The following is a 19,856-nucleotide window of genomic DNA, read 5'->3' on the forward strand; positions in this document are numbered from 1 at the left end:
AAGGTATATGAAATAATAAAGATAAAAATGATCTAAGAGAAAATTTCAAAAAATAAAGGTAGTTAGGTAGTATTTTTTTAGACGTATAATTTAACATAGTAGAGAATTAGAAATAGATTTAAATTTATTTCTGATAAATTCTATCGTTGATAGATTCTTATTAGTAATAAATTCTATCAATTATTGATTCTACAAACGATATAGTCTATAACTAATACTCCGAAAAGTTGAATCTAAATTTCTCTATACCTATATTCTTTTTGTATTGTGTTATATTTACTAATATTTTGTATGATTGCTATTACATAAAATGTAATCTAAAGTTAATTCATTTTGAAAAATAAAACGAATAAGGTGGAAGGTTAAAATAGTGGGAAAACGATCACGATTATACTCTCCTTGTAATCTCAAGATATTTTGTGTAAATTGAATGAAACTATTTACAAAATATAGCAAAAAATAAAAAAGACTTAAATTAAATAGATCCGGGTGATACGATCAATTTGATAGATTTTGTTATATCTTATAAATATTTTTAATTTTTTTGCTATATTTAAATCCAATGCATACTTTTGTTTTCAAAATTGAGAAAGATTAAAACACAAAAGAATGAAAGAAATTAGTTAATCAAAAAAGGCTTATCTTTTAACAAGTACAAATTAAAATTGAAATTAGCACAATGGTTATCCAAAAAACAATTTGTCAAATGAGTTCGAAATGTTAACCAACAAAATAATAGTTTCTAGAATTGAATAATATATAGGATAGATAATATATATGTGGTTATGTTAAACCTTGAAGTCATAGTACTACTAATTAATTAAAACCAAATCAAACGATTTAATATTTTTCATATGTTTAATCAAAATAACTTTTAATATATACATTTTTTCATGATCAATTCAACCTCCATCAATTGGTGACCTAACTAGAAAAATTATTGAAACCCCAAATGCCTTGTTTGTTGTTCTCTAAGACACACACATGTTTGAATGAGTTTATGATTCAATGTTGCACAAACCTAACCCTTTATTTCAATGAGTATTAATTAATGAATAGAAAAATTTTATAAAAAAAGGAAAAATAAAAAAAAAAATAGAGAAGGGCTTTGTTGCAATAATAATAATAATAATAATAATGATAATAAATATGTTTGGTTTTTTATATAAATGTCTTCATGTGCAATGGCCTAAGGTGTGTGGGAAAGAAGGAAACAACTTAGAGGCATACAAGATTTGTAGGCCAAACCAAAACCCCTATTTCAAAGACTTAGCATCAACAACACATACAAATTTCTCATTCAAGTGGCCAATATTCATGGATCTACTACATCAACTTGAATACCTCATGTGTGGAGAGTTTTTATCCATCAACTCCTCTTAATCCTAAGCTACCATAAAAAAATAATATTCACTGTTTAAAAGATCAGGGATTCGGATCTTTCTGAGTACAATGTATGAGTTAAGAATAAAATTATGGTTTAATAAATTTAGTTGATGTATTACTTAGTGAAATTATAAAAAATACGAAGGAAAACGAAAGGAAATCCAATAGAAGAAAATTTGAATTTTTTTTATATTAATTTCCTTCCCTCTAAATTAATTTTTTTCTTTAGCTAATATTAACATTCATCTAGAGAAAGACTAAATAGAAAAATCTTAAAACGTTAAGAGACTAATTAAATTGGAACTTTTACATATCTAATCATTACTAAATTTATTTTATAATATTTATACAATGAATTTTCTCTTTTTATATTTTGGTGAAGTGTGTTTTTAGTTCAAATAAATGTATGGAATATATATGAGAATTTGAAGATTTTAATTTCAAGAAGAGAAGTAGATGTCAATTATAGACTATCGAGCTAACAACATATTTTGTTGGGATCATAGTATTAAATTTTCCTCAACAGTAATTGATATTTTCATTGATCATATAATTTTCATATTATGGGTTTGACATCGATATGAAGAATGGATCAATATTTCTATTAGAAAGTAAAAAACAAAAATGTCAATAATATAAATCTATTTGAAATAATAAACATGTTAGCTTGATTATTTAAAAGTCATAAAACTCTTATTTACTAATTTAATTTGTTTTTCAATTATTTTTCAGAAATATGAATCGATATTGACATTATCGTAAAATTAAGATCTCAATATTTTTATCAACATTTGTTGATGCTAAATGTTGGAAAATGGAAAAAGCATCTTACCCTTCACGAGACATCAACTTTGAATTTGTAATTAAAGGAAGAGAGAACATACAAAACCAAAGAAAAATTTCTCTGATGCCAATATCAAAGATCAAAATTTCTTTTATGCCAATGTCAAAGATCAAGTTTAAGATCTCACATACCAGATTAAGATATCCCTTATATAGAGTTATACCAATGTATATTTATAGTAAGAAAAGAAATGAAATTTACACTTTCTTCTCCCGAGACAAAGGTGGAATAAGTTTTTTACTTATCTTAAGTTAGGATTAGATCTGGTTAGATAGATTCGTTCGTACCATTTGGTTAGGTTTGAATTCATAGACAACAACGTGGACATTTGGAACCTTTGGTGGGAGGGGGGATGAGATTAGGATGAGGGGTGAATTAAGTGTAGATGATATTTGTGGGAGTTTTGGAGGATGAATGAATGGAGGAATTGGGATATTAAATGAAGGATGGGCAAAAATGCAGCACTAGTGGGGGCTACCATACCATCATCTATATCTCTATCTACTCATATGAAGAAAAGGAGAGAATAGAGAAATTGAGAAATTGAGAGAAATTAACACTAAAAAGTGTTTAAAAATCACGTGGGTGAGATGGTGCTCTTCATATGGGTGGGCCTTATTGGTTTCTTTTCCAAACTCATTTAAATTAATGTTATATATATATATATATATGTGTGTGTGTGTGTGAGACATTTTTTAATATAGTTAAATAAACTAAAATATTTACGACATATAGTAAATTTTTTAATTCTATTAATGATAAACACTGATAAACTTCTATTACTGTCGGTTAATATGATTGATGTAAGCATATCGGTTTCTATCATTGATAGAATCTGAAATTTTGCTATATTTTGTCAAATTTATCATTTTTGACAATTTTGCTATATTATAAATGTAACAAGACACCAAACTATTTATGACTTGTATAACGAAGCTCATAAAGTTAGTTATTTTTTAAATATTTTAGGTTTGTCCTTCCTCTTTCTTTTCTTCCTCGTGTCATTTCGTCTTTCTTCTTTCGTCTTTTTTTTTCTACAATTTCTTTCCATCATCTTTCTTATTTTTCAATTCTTTATTTACATCGTTTAATATTTCCATCTTTTGTTTTCTTTTTTTTTTTTTTCACTTTTCCATCATCTTTCTACTTTTCCTCTCCTTTTTTTCGCTGCGATTTCTTTCCATCGTCTTTTTTTTTTTATGTCGTGTATAAAAAATAGCAAAATCTAAAAGATCGTGTATAAAGAATCTTGAAAAAAATCATTTAGATTCGAGTAGTCAAATGTAAACTATTGTGTAAAAAAGTAAACAATTGTGTAAAAAATAAAAGATCGTGTAAAAATAATCTTAAAAAAGAAATCATTTAGATTGAAGTAGCCAAAAGTTAACGATCGTGTAAAAAAAATAAAAGATTGTGTATAAAGAATCCTGAAAAAAATCATTTAGATTGGAGTAGCCAACGATGTGTATAAAGAATTAAAAGAATCATGTATCAAATTTTGAAAAAAAATCATATTTAAACGATCACGTATAAATTGTAGCCATATATAAACGATCACGTATAAATTGTAGTCATATATAAACGATCGCGTATAAATTCTAGCCATATCTAAATGATCACGTATCAAACAATAATAAAATCTAAACGATCAGCGCGATGTTGACGATGTGACTGCCAGGGCAGTTTTAGTATTTTATACGGTGGGCCTCTAGGCTTTTTCCATTTTTAGAATTGTTTTATAGAGTATAAATACTTTGCCGCTTTTTAATATTTTTGAAAATATCCCATTTTCCTATATATATATATATATATATATATATATATGAAGGGAATGATAAAGTAAAGTGGTAAAGTTTTGCCCTAAGTGAACTTAGATTAACCATAATTGGTATAATTAGATGAAAGGTTTGATATAATTAGATGAAAGGTTTGATCTTCAATCTTAAAAAAGAAAAAAAAATCTATAACAACATACTTAAAATAAGAAATTTAACTCTTTAGAAATGGTGGATGGTACCCTTGAAAATCGAAGAAAAATGGACAATGCTAACCCTATTTAAAAAAATAACCAAAAATTGACAAAGATAAAAAAAATAATAAAAATAAATATTATTAATAAAGATGGATTTTTTTTTAACTAAAAAATCCCCTTCACAAATTCTGACAGAACTCTTTTTTTGGTCAAAGTTTTTTAGATCATTATCACGTTCCTTGTTTTCCCATTCATTTCGTTTTTATCTTGGGAACAATCTATTAAAATATACACAAAATTCAAATCAACAAGTTAAATATATTTTGAATAAATTATAAATACAACAAAATCTATCCGTTATTTGATATTTTGCTATATATTTAGAATATTGCTATATTTACATCTACTTCGATGATCAATGGTACCCTTTCAAAATCGAAGAAAAATGACCAAATACAAATGTACATCTTTCAATCGATTAAGCTAATTACACCTAAATTTGTTTGAGTTCTAAAGTAATGTGATGAAATTTCTCGATAATTGTAAAAAGTTAACTTTAATAGTAAAAATTGTTTATACCAACTTAAGTTGAATTGACGTCCAACCGGGCCATAACACACATAACTGTGAGAATTTTAGATTTGAACTATGGTATGATATAATAACATAAACAAATTTGTCAAAACAAAAAGAAGAAAAAACGAAAAAAAAAAATTATGGTTAAGCTGATAGTAGTGGACCATAGAACTTATTTCTAAAACAAAGTTCAATAAGGATGATGGGATTCTTGAAATTTAATCATTATTCCATACAAAGATTATAAAAAAAAAAAAAAATTATTACATCTAATTCCATAAAATTACAACAAAAATTAACTTGTGGAAGTGCAAATCAACATCAATACATTTTATCATAAATGTGAATCATCAAGAGGGAGGATCTAATTTGTATGTATTGTTGCCCTCATTAAGAAAACAAATCCTCCCTTATTGAATGAAGAGTTTGCATTAGCGAATACCAAGAAAATAAAATCAGCCACACTACACATCAGCCTAAATTTTGGAGTCCATTCCCACTATCTTCCTGAAGAGTTCTTTTGGTGCTGCAAGTAACAGTAACAAACAAATATTAAATATATTGTAGAAATAAATTGAATAACAATAATAATAAAGTTGAAATCTCATATGTGAACTTTTACTTTTTTTCCCCACTTTAGTGTTTTAATTTTTCAAGGGTTCATTATATATGGACATTGTTGGTTTGAAACTTTCAAAATGTGTATTCTAAGTCTTTGAACTTTGGAAAAGGTTAATCATTTTAGTCATAATTGTTACTTCAATACCCATCTCAACCATAAACCTAATATCACTTCAATGCATTCTCGAGTTCACATCTAAACAAGTTTCAGAATTTCAATAACCAAAAACAATATTTGAATTTATAAAGAGATTGTGTTTTATTAGAAAGAATATATAATAAGACCAAAAAGATTTTTGAAACTTACCAGGCATCCCAGTGAACCTCTCGTATTGTTCGTATGCCTGTCCAACAAACATCTCCAAACCAGTGACGATCTTGGCTCCAGATGCTTCAGCATCCTTCAAGAGTCTCGTCATCACCGGGGTGTAAACAGCATCGAACACCAGTGAATAATATCGTAGAGCATGCTGGAAAACAAACAAGAAGAAATTAACTAAAGCTTAGATTATTAATCAATACAATCATTTTTCGTCGAGTACTTTGCCCAATATGTCAAAATGACTTAGTTCAATTGACATAAGGATGTGTTTGTAATCAAGAAGTTTGTAGTTTGAATCGTCCTATTCTACTTACACTAAACAAAAGACAGTTTAATATTGCCCATCCAACACGTAGCATAAAGATTAAAATATTAATTGAAAAATGGTACTTACCATAACTTAAGACTTTTCTTCTTTTTTCCCCTCAATCTTCCTGACTCTTCTTACTTCTTAGTACTGTTACTTTTTTCTTTTTTTTCTTTTTCTTCTACTTCTCTTCTGTATACCTTCTTTCTCATTCTTCTTCGTTTTCTTTTTCTTCCTAGCCATCCGACTCTTCTTTTTGTATTATCATTTTCTCCTCTCGACTCTTCTCTTTCTCACTCATTGTGAAATATTAACAAAACCAAAAAAAAGATAGAAGCTCGCATTCACATCTTCACATAAGGTGAAGGTGCAACATGGCAACAAAAGGCGTGGTCAAGCAAGCACCTAGTCTAAGGTCCTGTCCAAGGCACAATAGCCCAAGGCCAGATCACCCTTGCCTCGAGGGCACATCTTGGGTCATCTCGAAAACAGTGCTTACAGTTCAGTCAGATACAAGTTGATTTTCTCATTTGCATTACTAACAAAAACCAGTAACCACCCTATGCTATAGATGATTTCTTACTGTTCGAATAGATACCAGTAGAGATCAACCGGTTGTAATTAGAGAAATCAAGAAAATGCATTAACAGGCTGAATAAATAATCTAAGCACCTAGCCTCCAACTTTAGTAAGATTGATCTATGCTTCCAATAGAATAAATAGAAATCTATAATAAATACACACACATCGTTGGTGGTCACAAACCTTAGCAATTGGTGTTTCCTCAACTTTTGGTTGCATTCCTATGGATGTTGTGTTTGCCAGAATCATATTATTCTCCGGATGGAAATTATTCAAATCAGCAAGAGTGATTGCATCACCTCCAACGGTATCTGCGAGTTCTTTTGCTCGTTCTTGAAGCACAAGGCGGGAAAATGTCAAAAATTGCAACAGGAGAGTACAAAAAGAACAATAGTAATTAGGTACTATGAGCATCATAAAATTGATAAACTGATATTAATGGTTTCAAAACTACCAGAAACCAAGACGTGAAATGTTCTTCGAAAGACTCAATCTCAAAATTACACAAGAGTGTTTGGCATGCCTTTAAGACTGCTTGGCTAAAGTTTAAATAGTAGTAAAATGTGCTCTTAACCACTTTTTTGAATCTTCAATAATCAAAAATCTTTTCAGAAATCTCAAAAACAGATGAAAATCATTTACAGTGCTTTTAGATGTTATTTAATTAGCTTTCTTCATAAAATGTAGATGAAAAAGATACTTCAAAAACAGGAGCATAGCCCAACTGGCATAAAGCATGTACCCAAAATCTCCTTCCTTGTATATTGTTCAAAAAGAGGTTGCCAAAAGGCATCTGAACTTGCTCACGTAAGATGGCTTTAGAAAGGCAAAGAGAACCCGTAACCTATTAAAAACATATTTCAAAATTTTACCAACATATGGTTACATAATTAAAAGTGATTTTAAAAAGTCAAGATATATGAAAAAATATTACAAATGTTTTTAGGAGCATCACTTCAGCGAAGAAGAGTTGTGTACTTGTTTCCGTTCCGTAGTCATTCCAAACTCACCCTAACAAAGTTTTATACCTCTTCCTTTGACTAGCTTTTGGTTTAATAAGAGCTTGCTAAAAGAATCCTCTAAATTATGCCAATAACTTTATTTTCAACAATGCAATATCGATATCTTGAGAAATATTACAAGGAGATCCATGAAACAGATAAAAAAAATCTAGAAAACTTTTAGAAGAAATGACATTACGGCTAAGGAACAAGTGATTATCAAGAGAGACGTACTATTTTCAACAGTATGAAAGATATATGCTAACCATATGTACGATTGGCGATCACAACTTTAGCTCCTTTCTCTTTCGCACCATAAGCAAGTGCCTTGCCTGCACCACCAGCACCAATGACCACGAATAGCCTGCCAAATAAAGGTGAGCCAGATAGACGGCTGCCAGTGTAGTCACCTGTAAAATGAGGAATTTATCAAAAGATGGGGAAAGATCACTGTACATGAAACTTGAGAATATGGTGAAGCAAACTATACACACCTTGTAGTTTTTCCTCAATAGCAGAAATGGCACCGACATAATCCGTGTTATAACCGCAATATTTCCCATCATGTCTTCTTACAATGCAATTAACAGCACCAATTGACTAATGCATTGAACAAAACGTACACCGGTTACACACATAACTGGAGAAAATAGACACCCAGCCAAACTCTGATTTCTCCAGCAAAACCAATGAAGCAAGATAATTTCATTTTCTGCATCATCATAATAACTCAATTACCTTTGCCACTGGATCAACCTCATCACAGAACTTTGCTGCAGCCTCTTTATGGGGAATGGTACAGCTGAATTTCAATTATTAGAAAACAAATTCATACTGGATAAATTTATAAATTGTAAAAACTGCATTGAATAAGATATTAAGAGTTTACTGCATTGAATAGGAGAGGCAATAAAAAGATTTAATTTTTTTCATTGAAACAGGACACGAGAAGATTTAATTCCAAATGTACTATATCATTGAACCTGAATCCAGCAAAGTCTGAGGATGAGTAAGTTTGGAGAAAGTTTACTATGTCATCCACCAAGTAATGCACATAAACCCCATTGAAACCTATCGACTTGAATGCCTCATTGAATAACATGGGAGATTTGCTGTGGCCCACTGGCTTTCCAATAATTCCATAAACTTTTGTGTCAGGCCCTATCTGTCTGAAATTGTATAATGTTAAAAGGTCTTGAATTGTTGGTTGCCCAGGAGCTGAAACAATTCCGGCCACGGTAGCAAAAGTAAGATACCCACCAAATTTAGCACAAAGTATCCGTGAAATCAAGCCCCTTTCTCCCATTACAAGCCCTATTAATGGAACCTGAAATCAAACGTGCTATAGTGAACATTACCTTAACAACATACAGGGAACTTATCCTATAATTATGGCTTCTGAAAGTGTAAAAGTCAGTTTGATAGTATAAGACTGGCCAGTTTGTCCTCTCAAAAAATAATTAGTTCATTACCTAAAGCAAAATAACAACAAACAAATACTTTCAATGTTTGCATACTGCAACAATTGTTGTCTAAAATACGGGTCTTAGGAGGTAAGAATGACAGGACTTCAACTAGATCACCAAGAAAATGAAGTTTCCAACTTAGGTTACTTAACTGCTACATTACTTCCTTTTAGAAATAATTTGCAAACCCTCGACTTCCAGTTGATAGGATATAAGAAAAGCTATCAGCATTGTGTAACTTTCACCATGTAAACAAATAGGAATGGCATGATTTGGCATTCAATGCATTAAACTCGAGGATATGGTGCTTACTTGTGAATGGACAATTATGTGAAAAACTCGGGATACATCAGTGATATCCAGGGCAGTCGTTGCAATCTTCACAATATCAGCTCCACTTTCTTGAATTCTTGCGACAAGCTTACTAAGATCATCTAGAGATGGAGTTTTTTGATAATTGTGAGAAGAAACAATAACTTTGCACTTTTCTGGCTTCTTTCCACGAATGGAATCAATGAATCCACGAGCAACCTATAATAAGAGAGTGGAAAACAAAACTACTCCTTCACCATCTAAGAAAACAATGTATAAAAATCAGAGAAGGAAAGATAAAAGATATTCTCAACAATATATATAAAACTCTGTTATTGAAGTAGCTAGTTATTTCAAAATTGTCAGAGTTCTTTGAAGGAAATCATGAAAAAAGTTCAACAAAGAATATTGATTTCATGAACAGTTCTCCTTTTTTCTTTTTTATCCCAGATTGTTGGAACTGCTTAAACTGCTTTCAGTTAGAACAAAAGCATAATTTAGCCAAACAAGTATGAACAAAATGGCGGTTGCATTAAAAGAAATATATAGATTTTAGAAGTAGAAAATTTACCTGAAGTTCTACATCAACATAATCAGCTCCCAACTCCATGGCTAATCGAAGTACCTCAAGCCGTTCATTTTCATCACCATCATACTGGCCACCTTCCCACTTAGGTCTAGAAAACATTAATTAATTAATTAAACTACACACTTGAGCTAAAAAAAATATAAAAATTTTAAAACAAGAATTACTCTATAAGAAACATGTATAAAAATTGCAGAATGAGACTCATTTAGTGAAATCGTTAGGGCGTTTTCACATGGAGCCCAATTCTCTGCCAGGGGTGGAGTACTATTGTGAGAGTATAAACCTCATCCATTTGAGTGTATATCAGGCAATAGGATTAAGGGTTCTAGTCAGAAGCCTAGTCTATTATTGCTTTGGGCTTTAACTTATGGAGACTTGAGATTAACGGGTACAGTTTGTCCAAAGATAGATTCCAGTGGAAACCTGTAAGTAAATAAAGTAGGCAATGGACATTCTTTTACAAGAGTCCCCAGGTCTGTTTGTGGGTTGAAAATCTTCAAACTATCCAATCGAATCTCCACAAGATCCGCACCACTAGTTTTCGCCTTACATGCACCAGCAATTATCAAATCAGCCGAATCAGCCATTAGGGGAACACATACTAGTGATGAATTTCTCTTTATTTCTGTATTTTCCAGATCCAAAAGGGCAGTAGCTGATGAATCAAGCTGGACAAAGGAAGAGAGATGAAAATGAAACAGATTCTTACATATGCAATCAAGTCGCTACAAGCATAATCAAACTTCATAATGATGACATATTTGAGAAACTGCAAAAAGTTAATAATAACAGTCATTATAGGAAGACATACTAGTGGCGCATTTCTCTCCGTTTCTCTGTTGTCCATGACTGAGACGGCAGTTGATTAATCAAGCTGAAAGAGTCAAAAATATTAAAAATTGTTAGAAATTTCTGCACTGAATCAGAAAACTCAATACCAAACCCAGAGGGCAAATGCCAGCAGAAACACAAAGCGGAAAAAAACAAATGACACAAAAATATACAGTGGATTCTACCAATTTGGTCTGCATCTACTTTCAGAACAGCTTGAAGAAATTTTATTAAGAGTAAAATCACGATGTCAACAAGATAACGACAATCTATCTATAATTTATCACGCCGAAGCCAACTATACCGTCGATCAAACACCAAGAAACTGAGAGACCACCTGCCGGCTGCTGCCTCCGATACCGGGACCAAAACCCACTGGAAACCACCTCCTCTGACCCGAGACCGACCAACCTACTGCAAACTAGCACAAAACCGACTGCAGAACACAAAACACACACGGCTACCTACCACGCTCGAAATCTGTTGTCAAGCTTCTGCCCGCGGCTAAACCACGGTCAAGACCGCCGCCGCTGACGTCGAAAGAACTTCGGTACAGTGTATACTCCGTCGACAAGCCGCTGGTCGCCGTCAACCGTATGCCCGTCGGAAACTCGTCGGCTGCCTCTTTTCTCTCTGAGATTTTCTTTTTGGTCGCTCCCTCTCTCTCTCTCTCTCTCTCTCACCTTTTCCCCTCTTTTCAACAGAAAAACCCATTTTAAAAAACTCTAAATATTTGTCATTTTCTACAGAAAAGAAAAAAAAATGAACAAACAAATCAAAGAGATCTTTACAAATGCAGTTCAGTAGCTACAATCAAACTGCATCGGGGAAATCATGAATCCAAAAACAAGAGAAACCCGAAGACAACGCATAAGCCGCTAAGTTACGGGCCACCTTATTGCACTTCCTTTTCGCAAAAGAGAAGCTCACAACATTAGTCTACATAGTTCAACAATTTCAGCATAAATAGCACCAAATTGACGATGAGTTAAATTAAAACTGTGGATTTTATGAACCACAACTTAAGCATCAGTTTCCATACAAAAAGAAGACAAACCTCGTTCCTTAGACATTTGTCAACCTCTCAACACTCCAAAAGCTTCAGCAGCTTCGGTGACGTTAAGTGAAAGCATCTTATCTTTTTCCACAACCATGGAAAGGTAAATATCTTTGTTTTGAGGATTTCGGAGGAATCCATTGTATTTTTTAAAGTATTTTGATAGTATGATTGTTGTTTTTTGTCTATAGATTTTACTCTTAATTTATGGATTATATTTTCTTGTTATTGATTGTACAATTCAATGCTTTAGATTAACGTGTAATATGTGTATGTGACATACAATGTGTATGTGACATATATTGTATGTTAACCTTCAAGAAGTAATAAATTAGACAGTCTTGTGATTTGTGGTCGATAATAAAGAACATTATTCTATTGACCTAGAGAAAACCGATTACATTTCTAAGTAGGCTTTTCCTACTAGAAACTTATCCTAGTATAATCCCTAAAGCATAATGCAGTTAGTTAAATTGATTATGATCTTTTTCATCTAACTAAATTGGCTAATTGATATTTAGGATCATTTGTTAGCTTTTCTAATCAATTGGTCTAGACATAGGTAAGAAGTTAAAAATTGTACATTGATAACTCGATGATCAAAATTACATTGGACGATTCCTTTAAGTCAGAACGTTCCATTTGATTGCACTTTTATCTTTATTTTCTTCCACTTTATTCACTTGGATCTCAAACCACACCAAAGTCCCCCCTCCCATTTATCACTTTACCTAAATGATTAACTTTGAGAAACAAATCTCCGTGCCTCCTTGCGGATCGACCCGGTTTTGCCACTTGAACTACTTAGTAATATAGGTAGCATTGATCAATATAGTATAAATTTCATTTGATTGCCCATTTACAAGTGATAGTAAAAGGCTACATCAATGAGATAGCAGCAGCAAAGCAACACTCACCGATACCATCATGAGCTACAAAATCACGAGAGAATTTCCAGATCCACGCATCATAAACGATTGTTTAGTAAATGGGGATAGATTTACCAACCTCCCACAATACACTATCAATAACCCCTTCATCTCACAAGAACCATCATCAGTATTAAATGATCACAAACCTTAGATTTCTAGCAGATGGAGTACAAGGCGCAAGACTCAGAGTAAGGCTACCAACTTTGGAGAAGAATCCTTTTTCATAGGGACCAATCTTTTCCTAACTTTGTCCACAACGTGATTCCAAGAGAAAATGGCTTGAGATTACTTCCTAGAGGGAGACCAAGGTAGAAAGAAGGGAAAGGAGCCAACTTCACAACCCACCAAATCCACTCACCTCCAAAGCTTCTCCTCATTACAATTGAGCCCCATAAATCTTGTTAATCTTCAACCCAAATAGAGCTATTGAACATGCATGGGTATGCATCAATTTCATACACACAAAAATTTAACACATCGATTCATGTACTTAGAACTACTAGACTGTTAGGAATCGAGGTAGTATGGGATGCCTTTGTCTCATTAGTTAGAATGGGATGACCAATGTGGTACTTAAGTGGCTTGGCTCTTCCACTTACCACCCCAATAGCCGGCTTTCGGGGTGTAATTCTCCATGATGATTAAGTCGTCTCTAAATTCATGACAAACACAATCAAACAACTTCTTACACTTCAATCAAACTTCATAATAACGCATCACTTTCAGGAAAGGAAGGAGGAAAGTCATCTCTAAATTTGTGGCTTTTATGCAACATACATGTCCATGAAGTTCCACAAAAACCACGTAACATTCTGGTCAAGTTAAGACATCAAATGATTCATGAACATAACATTTTTTAAATAAATAAGTTATATGTGATTTAATTTATGAAATTAGAAAATGATGGAAGTTAAAAATGTTAGAGTTATGAGAGTTCAAAAATTAAAGAATGTGAGAGTTAAAGTTAATTTAGGAAGAGTTTCACTTTAGTTAAATGTATGATTTAAATTGTTGTGTTTAATTGTAGTATGAGTTACGCTCCTGACAATCCTATTTAGGATTGAAATGTTGTAATTTAAATCATCCAAGTGTGAGTTGAATACACACAAAAAAATCTTCCAATAAGTTTTTATTTCCTTTCAAATATTTCTATTGGATGATTATTTATTTGGGTCAGTGTTCATACAGTCATCACATAAGAAAATATCTTCAATCACCACACACATATATATCATATAAAATCTATTTGGCAAAGCCTAGAAAACATCATCAAATAGTTACCAAGCTACCTCTAAGGCATTCCAATAGTTGAGTTACTTACCTCAACTGATTGCCAACAACAAAATAATTATCTTGGAGCAAACGAAAACCTCAGTCCAATCCTAAATCCCAATGTTAAATCTTCAACATTCAGTATTAAATTAGGGGCTTGAAAATTACTTTAAAATCGCATATAGAGTTTAACCCAAACTGTCCTTTAATCCAAAACTATCACTATACCTCGAACAAACATGACATTATGAACTTCCAGAAGTTAGAGTCCAATTTACCGCAATTACAATGACTTAGAGAGAGAGAGAGAGAGAGATATATAAAACATTAACTTCAAAAGTACAACAAGCTAACAAAAAGGAAAAAAATCTTCACATTTAAATTACTAACAATAACCCCATAAACTTAAACACTACACTGTTTCAGTTTGGCAGTTAAATGCTAAAACCCAGAAAAGAAAAACATGAAATAATGCAATTTAAGAAATGGGGTAGCCTCAAAAAGTACAAAATTGGGGAAAATTAATAAGAAGCTAGTAAATTAGTGTGCATGCTGAGCTAAAAAGAAAAGCAGACGATAAACAGAAGGAAAAGAGAAGAACTAAAGAAAAAAGGATTGAGTAAGAACCAGTGGGTTTTGTAATTGCTCTGAAGAGTGGAATGCGAGAGAGAGAGAGATGAATAAATGGCAATAGCAACAGATGCGGCAGTGTTGAAGATGCCTACTTTCCCAAATGGCGAATTATGGTTGATCTTGTTTGGAATCATCATACTCTCTTTTGCTTAAAGGTCACGCGGGTTGTTGGAAAACTTTTCAAACCCCACGTTTTTTGAAAAATTAATTCTTATCCAGAAACTATTGGTTTAAAAGTAGGGATCTTTTAAAAAATATGAAAATACGACCAAATATTTATACTTTATACAATAATTTTAAAAATGAAAAAAGCCCAAAGACTCACCGTGTAAAATATAAAAAATGTCCCGTCAATAACACGCGCATAATATATTTGCAATCATTTAGATTTGGTTATTGTTTGATACGCAATCGTTTAGATATGACTACAATTTATACTCGATCGTTTAGATATGGTTCAATATATACGCCATCGTTTAGCTACAATTTATATGCAATTGTTTAGATATGGATTAGTATATACGCGATCGTTTAGATATGACTGTAATTTATATACGATCGTTTAGATATGACTATAATTTATACTGTGATCGTTTAGATATGCTACAATTTATCTTTTCAATTTCATCGTTTAATTTTATTACATGATCGTTTAGATTTATTTCAAAAAAAAAAAATTTGGTACACGATTTTTTTAATTCTTTTGGTACACGATCATTTATTTTTTTTACACGATCGTTTTAAGATTTTTTATACACGATCTTTTATTTTTTTTTACACGATCGTAAGTAAACATCGTTTACATTTGGCTACGCCAATCTAATTTTTTTTTTCAAGATTCTTTATACACGATCTTTTAGATTTTGCTTTTTTGTTGTACACAGTCATTTAGATTTGGTTACCTAAATGTAAACGTGTAAAAAAAAGAAGAAAGACGATAGAAAGAAATCGCAGCGAAAAAAAGAAGAGGAAAAGTAGAAAGATAATGGAAAGAAATCAAAGCGAAAAAAAATGAAGAAGAAAAGAAGAAAAGCGATGAAAAGATTAAACGACATAAATAAAGAATTGAAAAATAAGAAAGATGATAAAAAGAAATCGTAGAAAAGAAAAAGAGAAAAAAAGAAAGACAAAATCGCAGGAGAAGATAGGGAAGACGAAATAACAGTACAAAGACGAATCGCGAGAAAGAAAAGAAAGATGGAAGAGCAAACCTAAAATATTTAAAAAATTGATAATTTTATGGGTTTTGTTACACGGACCGTAAATAGTTTACAGTTTTATTACATTTATGTAAGTTGCCCTTAAAAATATCATTTCAATTTTTATATTTTGCTTAATATTAATTTATATTTATCATGAATTTTATGCGCTCTTTGACTAATTTACCATAGTTTAAGTTTATATTTATCATGAATTTTATGCCCTCTTTGACCAATTTACCATCGAATAAAAACTATAGTCGATTTATTGGATTCTCTCTAAGAAATAAGAATGCATTTGGTTGACTTTAAAAGTCTTTGAACTGGTATTTATATTATAAGAGAGTTAATTTTGGAAATTGATCCAGATAACAATATGAAAATTTTGAATTTTTTTTTCTAGTGAGAAATGTAAGATGATGTGAATACCAAGTTAATAAATTACATCTCTAATTATTGGCGAACCATACATTTATAGGAGTTTTTTTTAATTACCAAACCCAACTCTCCCAAATTACATAGTTCCCCTAATAACCAATAATAGATTTTGTCGTGAATGTCTATTGATTATTATTCTCATTATTGTTTGACAAATTTTGATGTTTAACAAATTAAACTATATCAGTGACATTGATAAATACTAATAGAAGTCTATAAGTTTCTTTCATTCATAGTGTAACGACTCAACTTCTTATACTAAGTCGAGGTCATTACTAATTAAAAGATAAATAAAATTTCTTAAATTAAAAATAAAAAATAAAACAAAACCTCAAATTACTCATTAAAATCATAAACAAACGTATGTAGAAATAAATTTAAATAAAATTCTAACTCGGGCCCTATCTAGTTTTAAATAAGGCGGAAGCAAAAGTGTTCCCTAGGGCTCGCCACGGTCACTTCTTGTCATTCGCTAGCTTGATCCCTCTGCCCTTACCTCTACCTCTATCTGTAAAATTTAAACAAGAAAGAGTGAGTATAAAAATATACTCAGTAAGAGACCCACTATTAGTCCCATTAGATGCCTGTTAACTTCCTATTAGAGTCCTGTAAAATGGTACCCCTAAATTGGCTCGTTTCCGAACACGTGCAATCTGTGATCCCGAGGGGAAACATATCTAGTCTTCGGTGAACCAAAATGAACACCTATGAAAAATTGGTCTTTAGTGTACCCGAAGGAAACACTAAGAAAATCGGGCTGTGAGTGACCCCGTCAAATCACTCATAATCATGTTTATGTTATACTAGACTGGCGATCCTGTCGGACTACACAGTCATAAAAATGTGGTGATCCTGAGGGACACCTATGTGGATACGACTCTAATAGATAAAGATAACAGTACACCCTATCCATAACATGAACATATCATCACATCATCATAAACATGTCATAAGTATTAATCATAGCATTCGTATTCAAATATTATCATCATAACATATCTCAATCGGATCTATCAGTCATCATAACCATGGAATAATCTTAACTACCAATCACCATACACACGATCATATTATGCATACCAGCTACATCAAAGCATAATAGAAGAATTTCATGCAAGCTCTCACTTCAATATGAAGGTCTAATGGGAGAATCTCTTACTTGGAGATTAGTTAAAATCGAAATTATCCTAACCGTCACGGTTAAGCTTTCCAACAGTAAAGTCCCAAAGTTGAGAATGAATCCAAATTTATCCTTGGTTTAGGAAAATTCTACGGTACAACTCCCAATTAATCAAAATAGGTGAAAAAGGCCAAAAATAAACTAGATGGCTTGAAAATGGCTTGGCGGCTAAAGGCTGAAGAGGAGGGTGGCTCGGGTAGAAGGTAGAACGGCTGGCGGGCGGCTTGAGATTGTGGCTAAAGAAAGTGCAGCTATGGGCAGCTCGACACGAAGACGCGCGTGTGGCTGAAGAGAAACAGCTGCGTGCTGGTCGAAGCGAAAGACGATGACGCGGGTCAGCGACTCGGGTTGAGGCGTGTGGGGATGCGGCTGAGGATTGCGCGCGGCTCAGGTTCACGACTTCAGACGACTGGGGCGAAGGTGCGACTCAGGTTCGCGACGATCTCCGACACACCTGGATGGAGCTCCGACGATGGACGAAGACAACTCATTGACGATGCTACTACACGGCAGACGACGATGCGGAGTGGACGGTTGGCTGAGATGGAAACGATGCGTTGGACGACGGTGTCTCGCGGTGGCTATCGAACGACGACGACTGACGAGTCGAGCGCGAAGAATGGCGAAAATAGGCGGTGACGGGGCGACGAAAAAGATGACTAGGGTTTCCTGATTGTATGATTAGGGTTTCTCGAGGGAGATGATGAATGGTGATTTTCCCAACACCTATTTAATGAGATAATAATATAAAAATTATTATCCTTTTATTTTCTCTTTCTTTACTTTCTTTTTCAAATAAAACAAATCTCCTACCATCTCTCTTCGTTTAAACTCATCAATCCCCTCTTAAATTCCAATATTCTCTCTTTCCAATCACATCACTTTATCTTCCCAAAAAAATAATAACCTTAAATAACTACATTATCTTTATAATATAATTATTTTATCTTTAAATTTCAAATAATTATATCATCATATATAATTAATCAAATTTCTCCCAAATACAAATCTCTTAAAACAAACAACCTTAATCAAAATCCAACTTTAAACAATTAGATATTTTTCCAAATATCTAATAAATTTCAATCTTCAGAAATCAAATATTTCAACTCTTAAATCAATTAACTCCAACATTAGTTAAAATTAAACTTAACATAAATAAAATAAATTACCTTAATTTGGGACGTTATACATAAAATATTAAATTTTCCTATATTTTGTAAATATTTTTTTAATAGTTTTACTATTTAGAATAATTTTTTATATTTTATCTTAATTTAATTTAACGATCTTTTTAAATATATATGCTCCAACTACTCTAAATACAATTTTTTAGACTTCGAAAAGAAAATTTTCATAATATATAAAGTAAATTGAGATTTAGTTGTAAATCTTAATTCAATATATTAAAACAATTAATTTAATTTTAGAACAAAAATTTAATTAAATGACTCGATTGTCCCGAACCAACCAGGTAAGTACTTTATGTTTGGGACGTTGGATTAGAGTTCATTATTCAATTCAATAAAAGGTTTAATTAAATGAATTAGATTGAGTTTCAAAACTGCTTAAACCCAACCCAAACCAACACATAAATACTCTTAATGTTGTGCCCACATCATGCCTAGACCGAGCCAAAGTGCTTTCCAAGGGTTTGATTATTTTTGTAACTATTTGTTATTTTTGTTTTTAAACACACATGGAACTAAGAGCCTAAGCATAAAATGTCACATGATCAACCGTAGACATATATAATAACACACATTGTTAGGACTAAGAGATTGCATGAAACTATCCAAGATCAAATCAATTTATAATAGAAATCTAAGATTAATTACTTTTGTCCACATTCACCATATCAATCAGTTGAAAGATAGCATTTGATTTACATCAAAAGGCTATTTCTTACATTATTAAAGTGCATAAGTAGCTTTTTTAGACTATACGATGATACTTAGAAGCTTTCTTATTTAAAAATATCTTCTCTATTTTAACCTAAATTACTAAGTTACTATATCATTTTTCTTCTTCTTCTTCTTCTTTTTTAAAGAAAAAATTAGTAAAAATTGTTTGATTGATCATGCATGTGAGACTTAATTTTGGCAAATAGAACTTCACTAAGAAAAATTGTATGTCATTATATTTTTGGGTCGTCTTCTACAAATGTGAAAATTATTAATTTGTAATATGAAGAGAGGTATCAAATGATCATACACTTTCATTTCCTATTTTCAATATATATGTATAAATTCAAAGAAAAAGAAAGAGAAGTTAGATAGAGAATATCAAATAAATTAAACTACATAACGGTAGGAAATATCATTTTATATTATACA

At 31.8% G+C, this 19,856-nt stretch overlaps 1 protein-coding gene across 7 annotated transcripts; it reads right to left on the reverse strand.

Annotated features, from left to right (window-relative positions):
* Positions 1–5,026: 5,026 nt before the first annotated feature.
* LOC103497484 (bifunctional 3-dehydroquinate dehydratase/shikimate dehydrogenase, chloroplastic-like) lies at positions 5,027–14,849 on the reverse strand. 7 transcript variants are annotated; one of them, XM_051079344.1, is made up of 13 exons: positions 14,698–14,727; positions 14,120–14,180; positions 10,790–10,852; positions 10,402–10,646; positions 9,961–10,066; positions 9,390–9,608; positions 8,595–8,938; positions 8,350–8,413; positions 8,106–8,211; positions 7,878–8,021; positions 6,794–6,942; positions 5,707–5,869; positions 5,027–5,304 (listed from the first exon to the last, which is right to left on the reverse strand). In XM_051079344.1, exons 3-13 carry the CDS (start codon positions 10,823–10,825, stop codon positions 5,255–5,257), a joined length of 1,626 nt encoding a protein of 541 aa, XP_050935301.1. In that variant the 5' UTR covers positions 10,826–10,852; positions 14,120–14,180; positions 14,698–14,727; the 3' UTR covers positions 5,027–5,254. The 7 variants fall into 7 exon arrangements, with proteins under 7 accessions (XP_050935301.1, XP_050935299.1, XP_008457916.2 ...); XM_051079342.1 differs by having other exon boundaries at positions 11,278–14,180; XM_008459694.3 differs by lacking the exon at positions 14,120–14,180 and having other exon boundaries at positions 14,698–14,849.
* Between the last annotated feature and the right edge of the window lie 5,007 nt (positions 14,850–19,856).

The sequence above is a fragment of the Cucumis melo genome, chromosome 11, assembly GCF_025177605.1.
Source record: "Cucumis melo cultivar AY chromosome 11, USDA_Cmelo_AY_1.0, whole genome shotgun sequence".
Classification (NCBI taxonomy): Eukaryota; Viridiplantae; Streptophyta; class Magnoliopsida; order Cucurbitales; family Cucurbitaceae; genus Cucumis; species Cucumis melo.

Excerpts from the sequence above, each read along its gene's own strand:
- LOC103497484 (XM_008459694.3), bottom strand. The coding sequence starts at position 10,825 with ATGGACAACAGAGAAACGGAGAGAAATGCGCCACTA. Across the intron at positions 8,414-8,594 it reads TCAGACTTTGCTGGATTCAG|CTGTACCATTCCCCATAAAG; the intron begins GTTCAATGATAT and ends ATTGAAATTCAG. Across the intron at positions 8,212-8,349 it reads AGGTTGATCCAGTGGCAAAG|TCAATTGGTGCTGTTAATTG; the intron begins GTAATTGAGTTA and ends TCAATGCATTAG.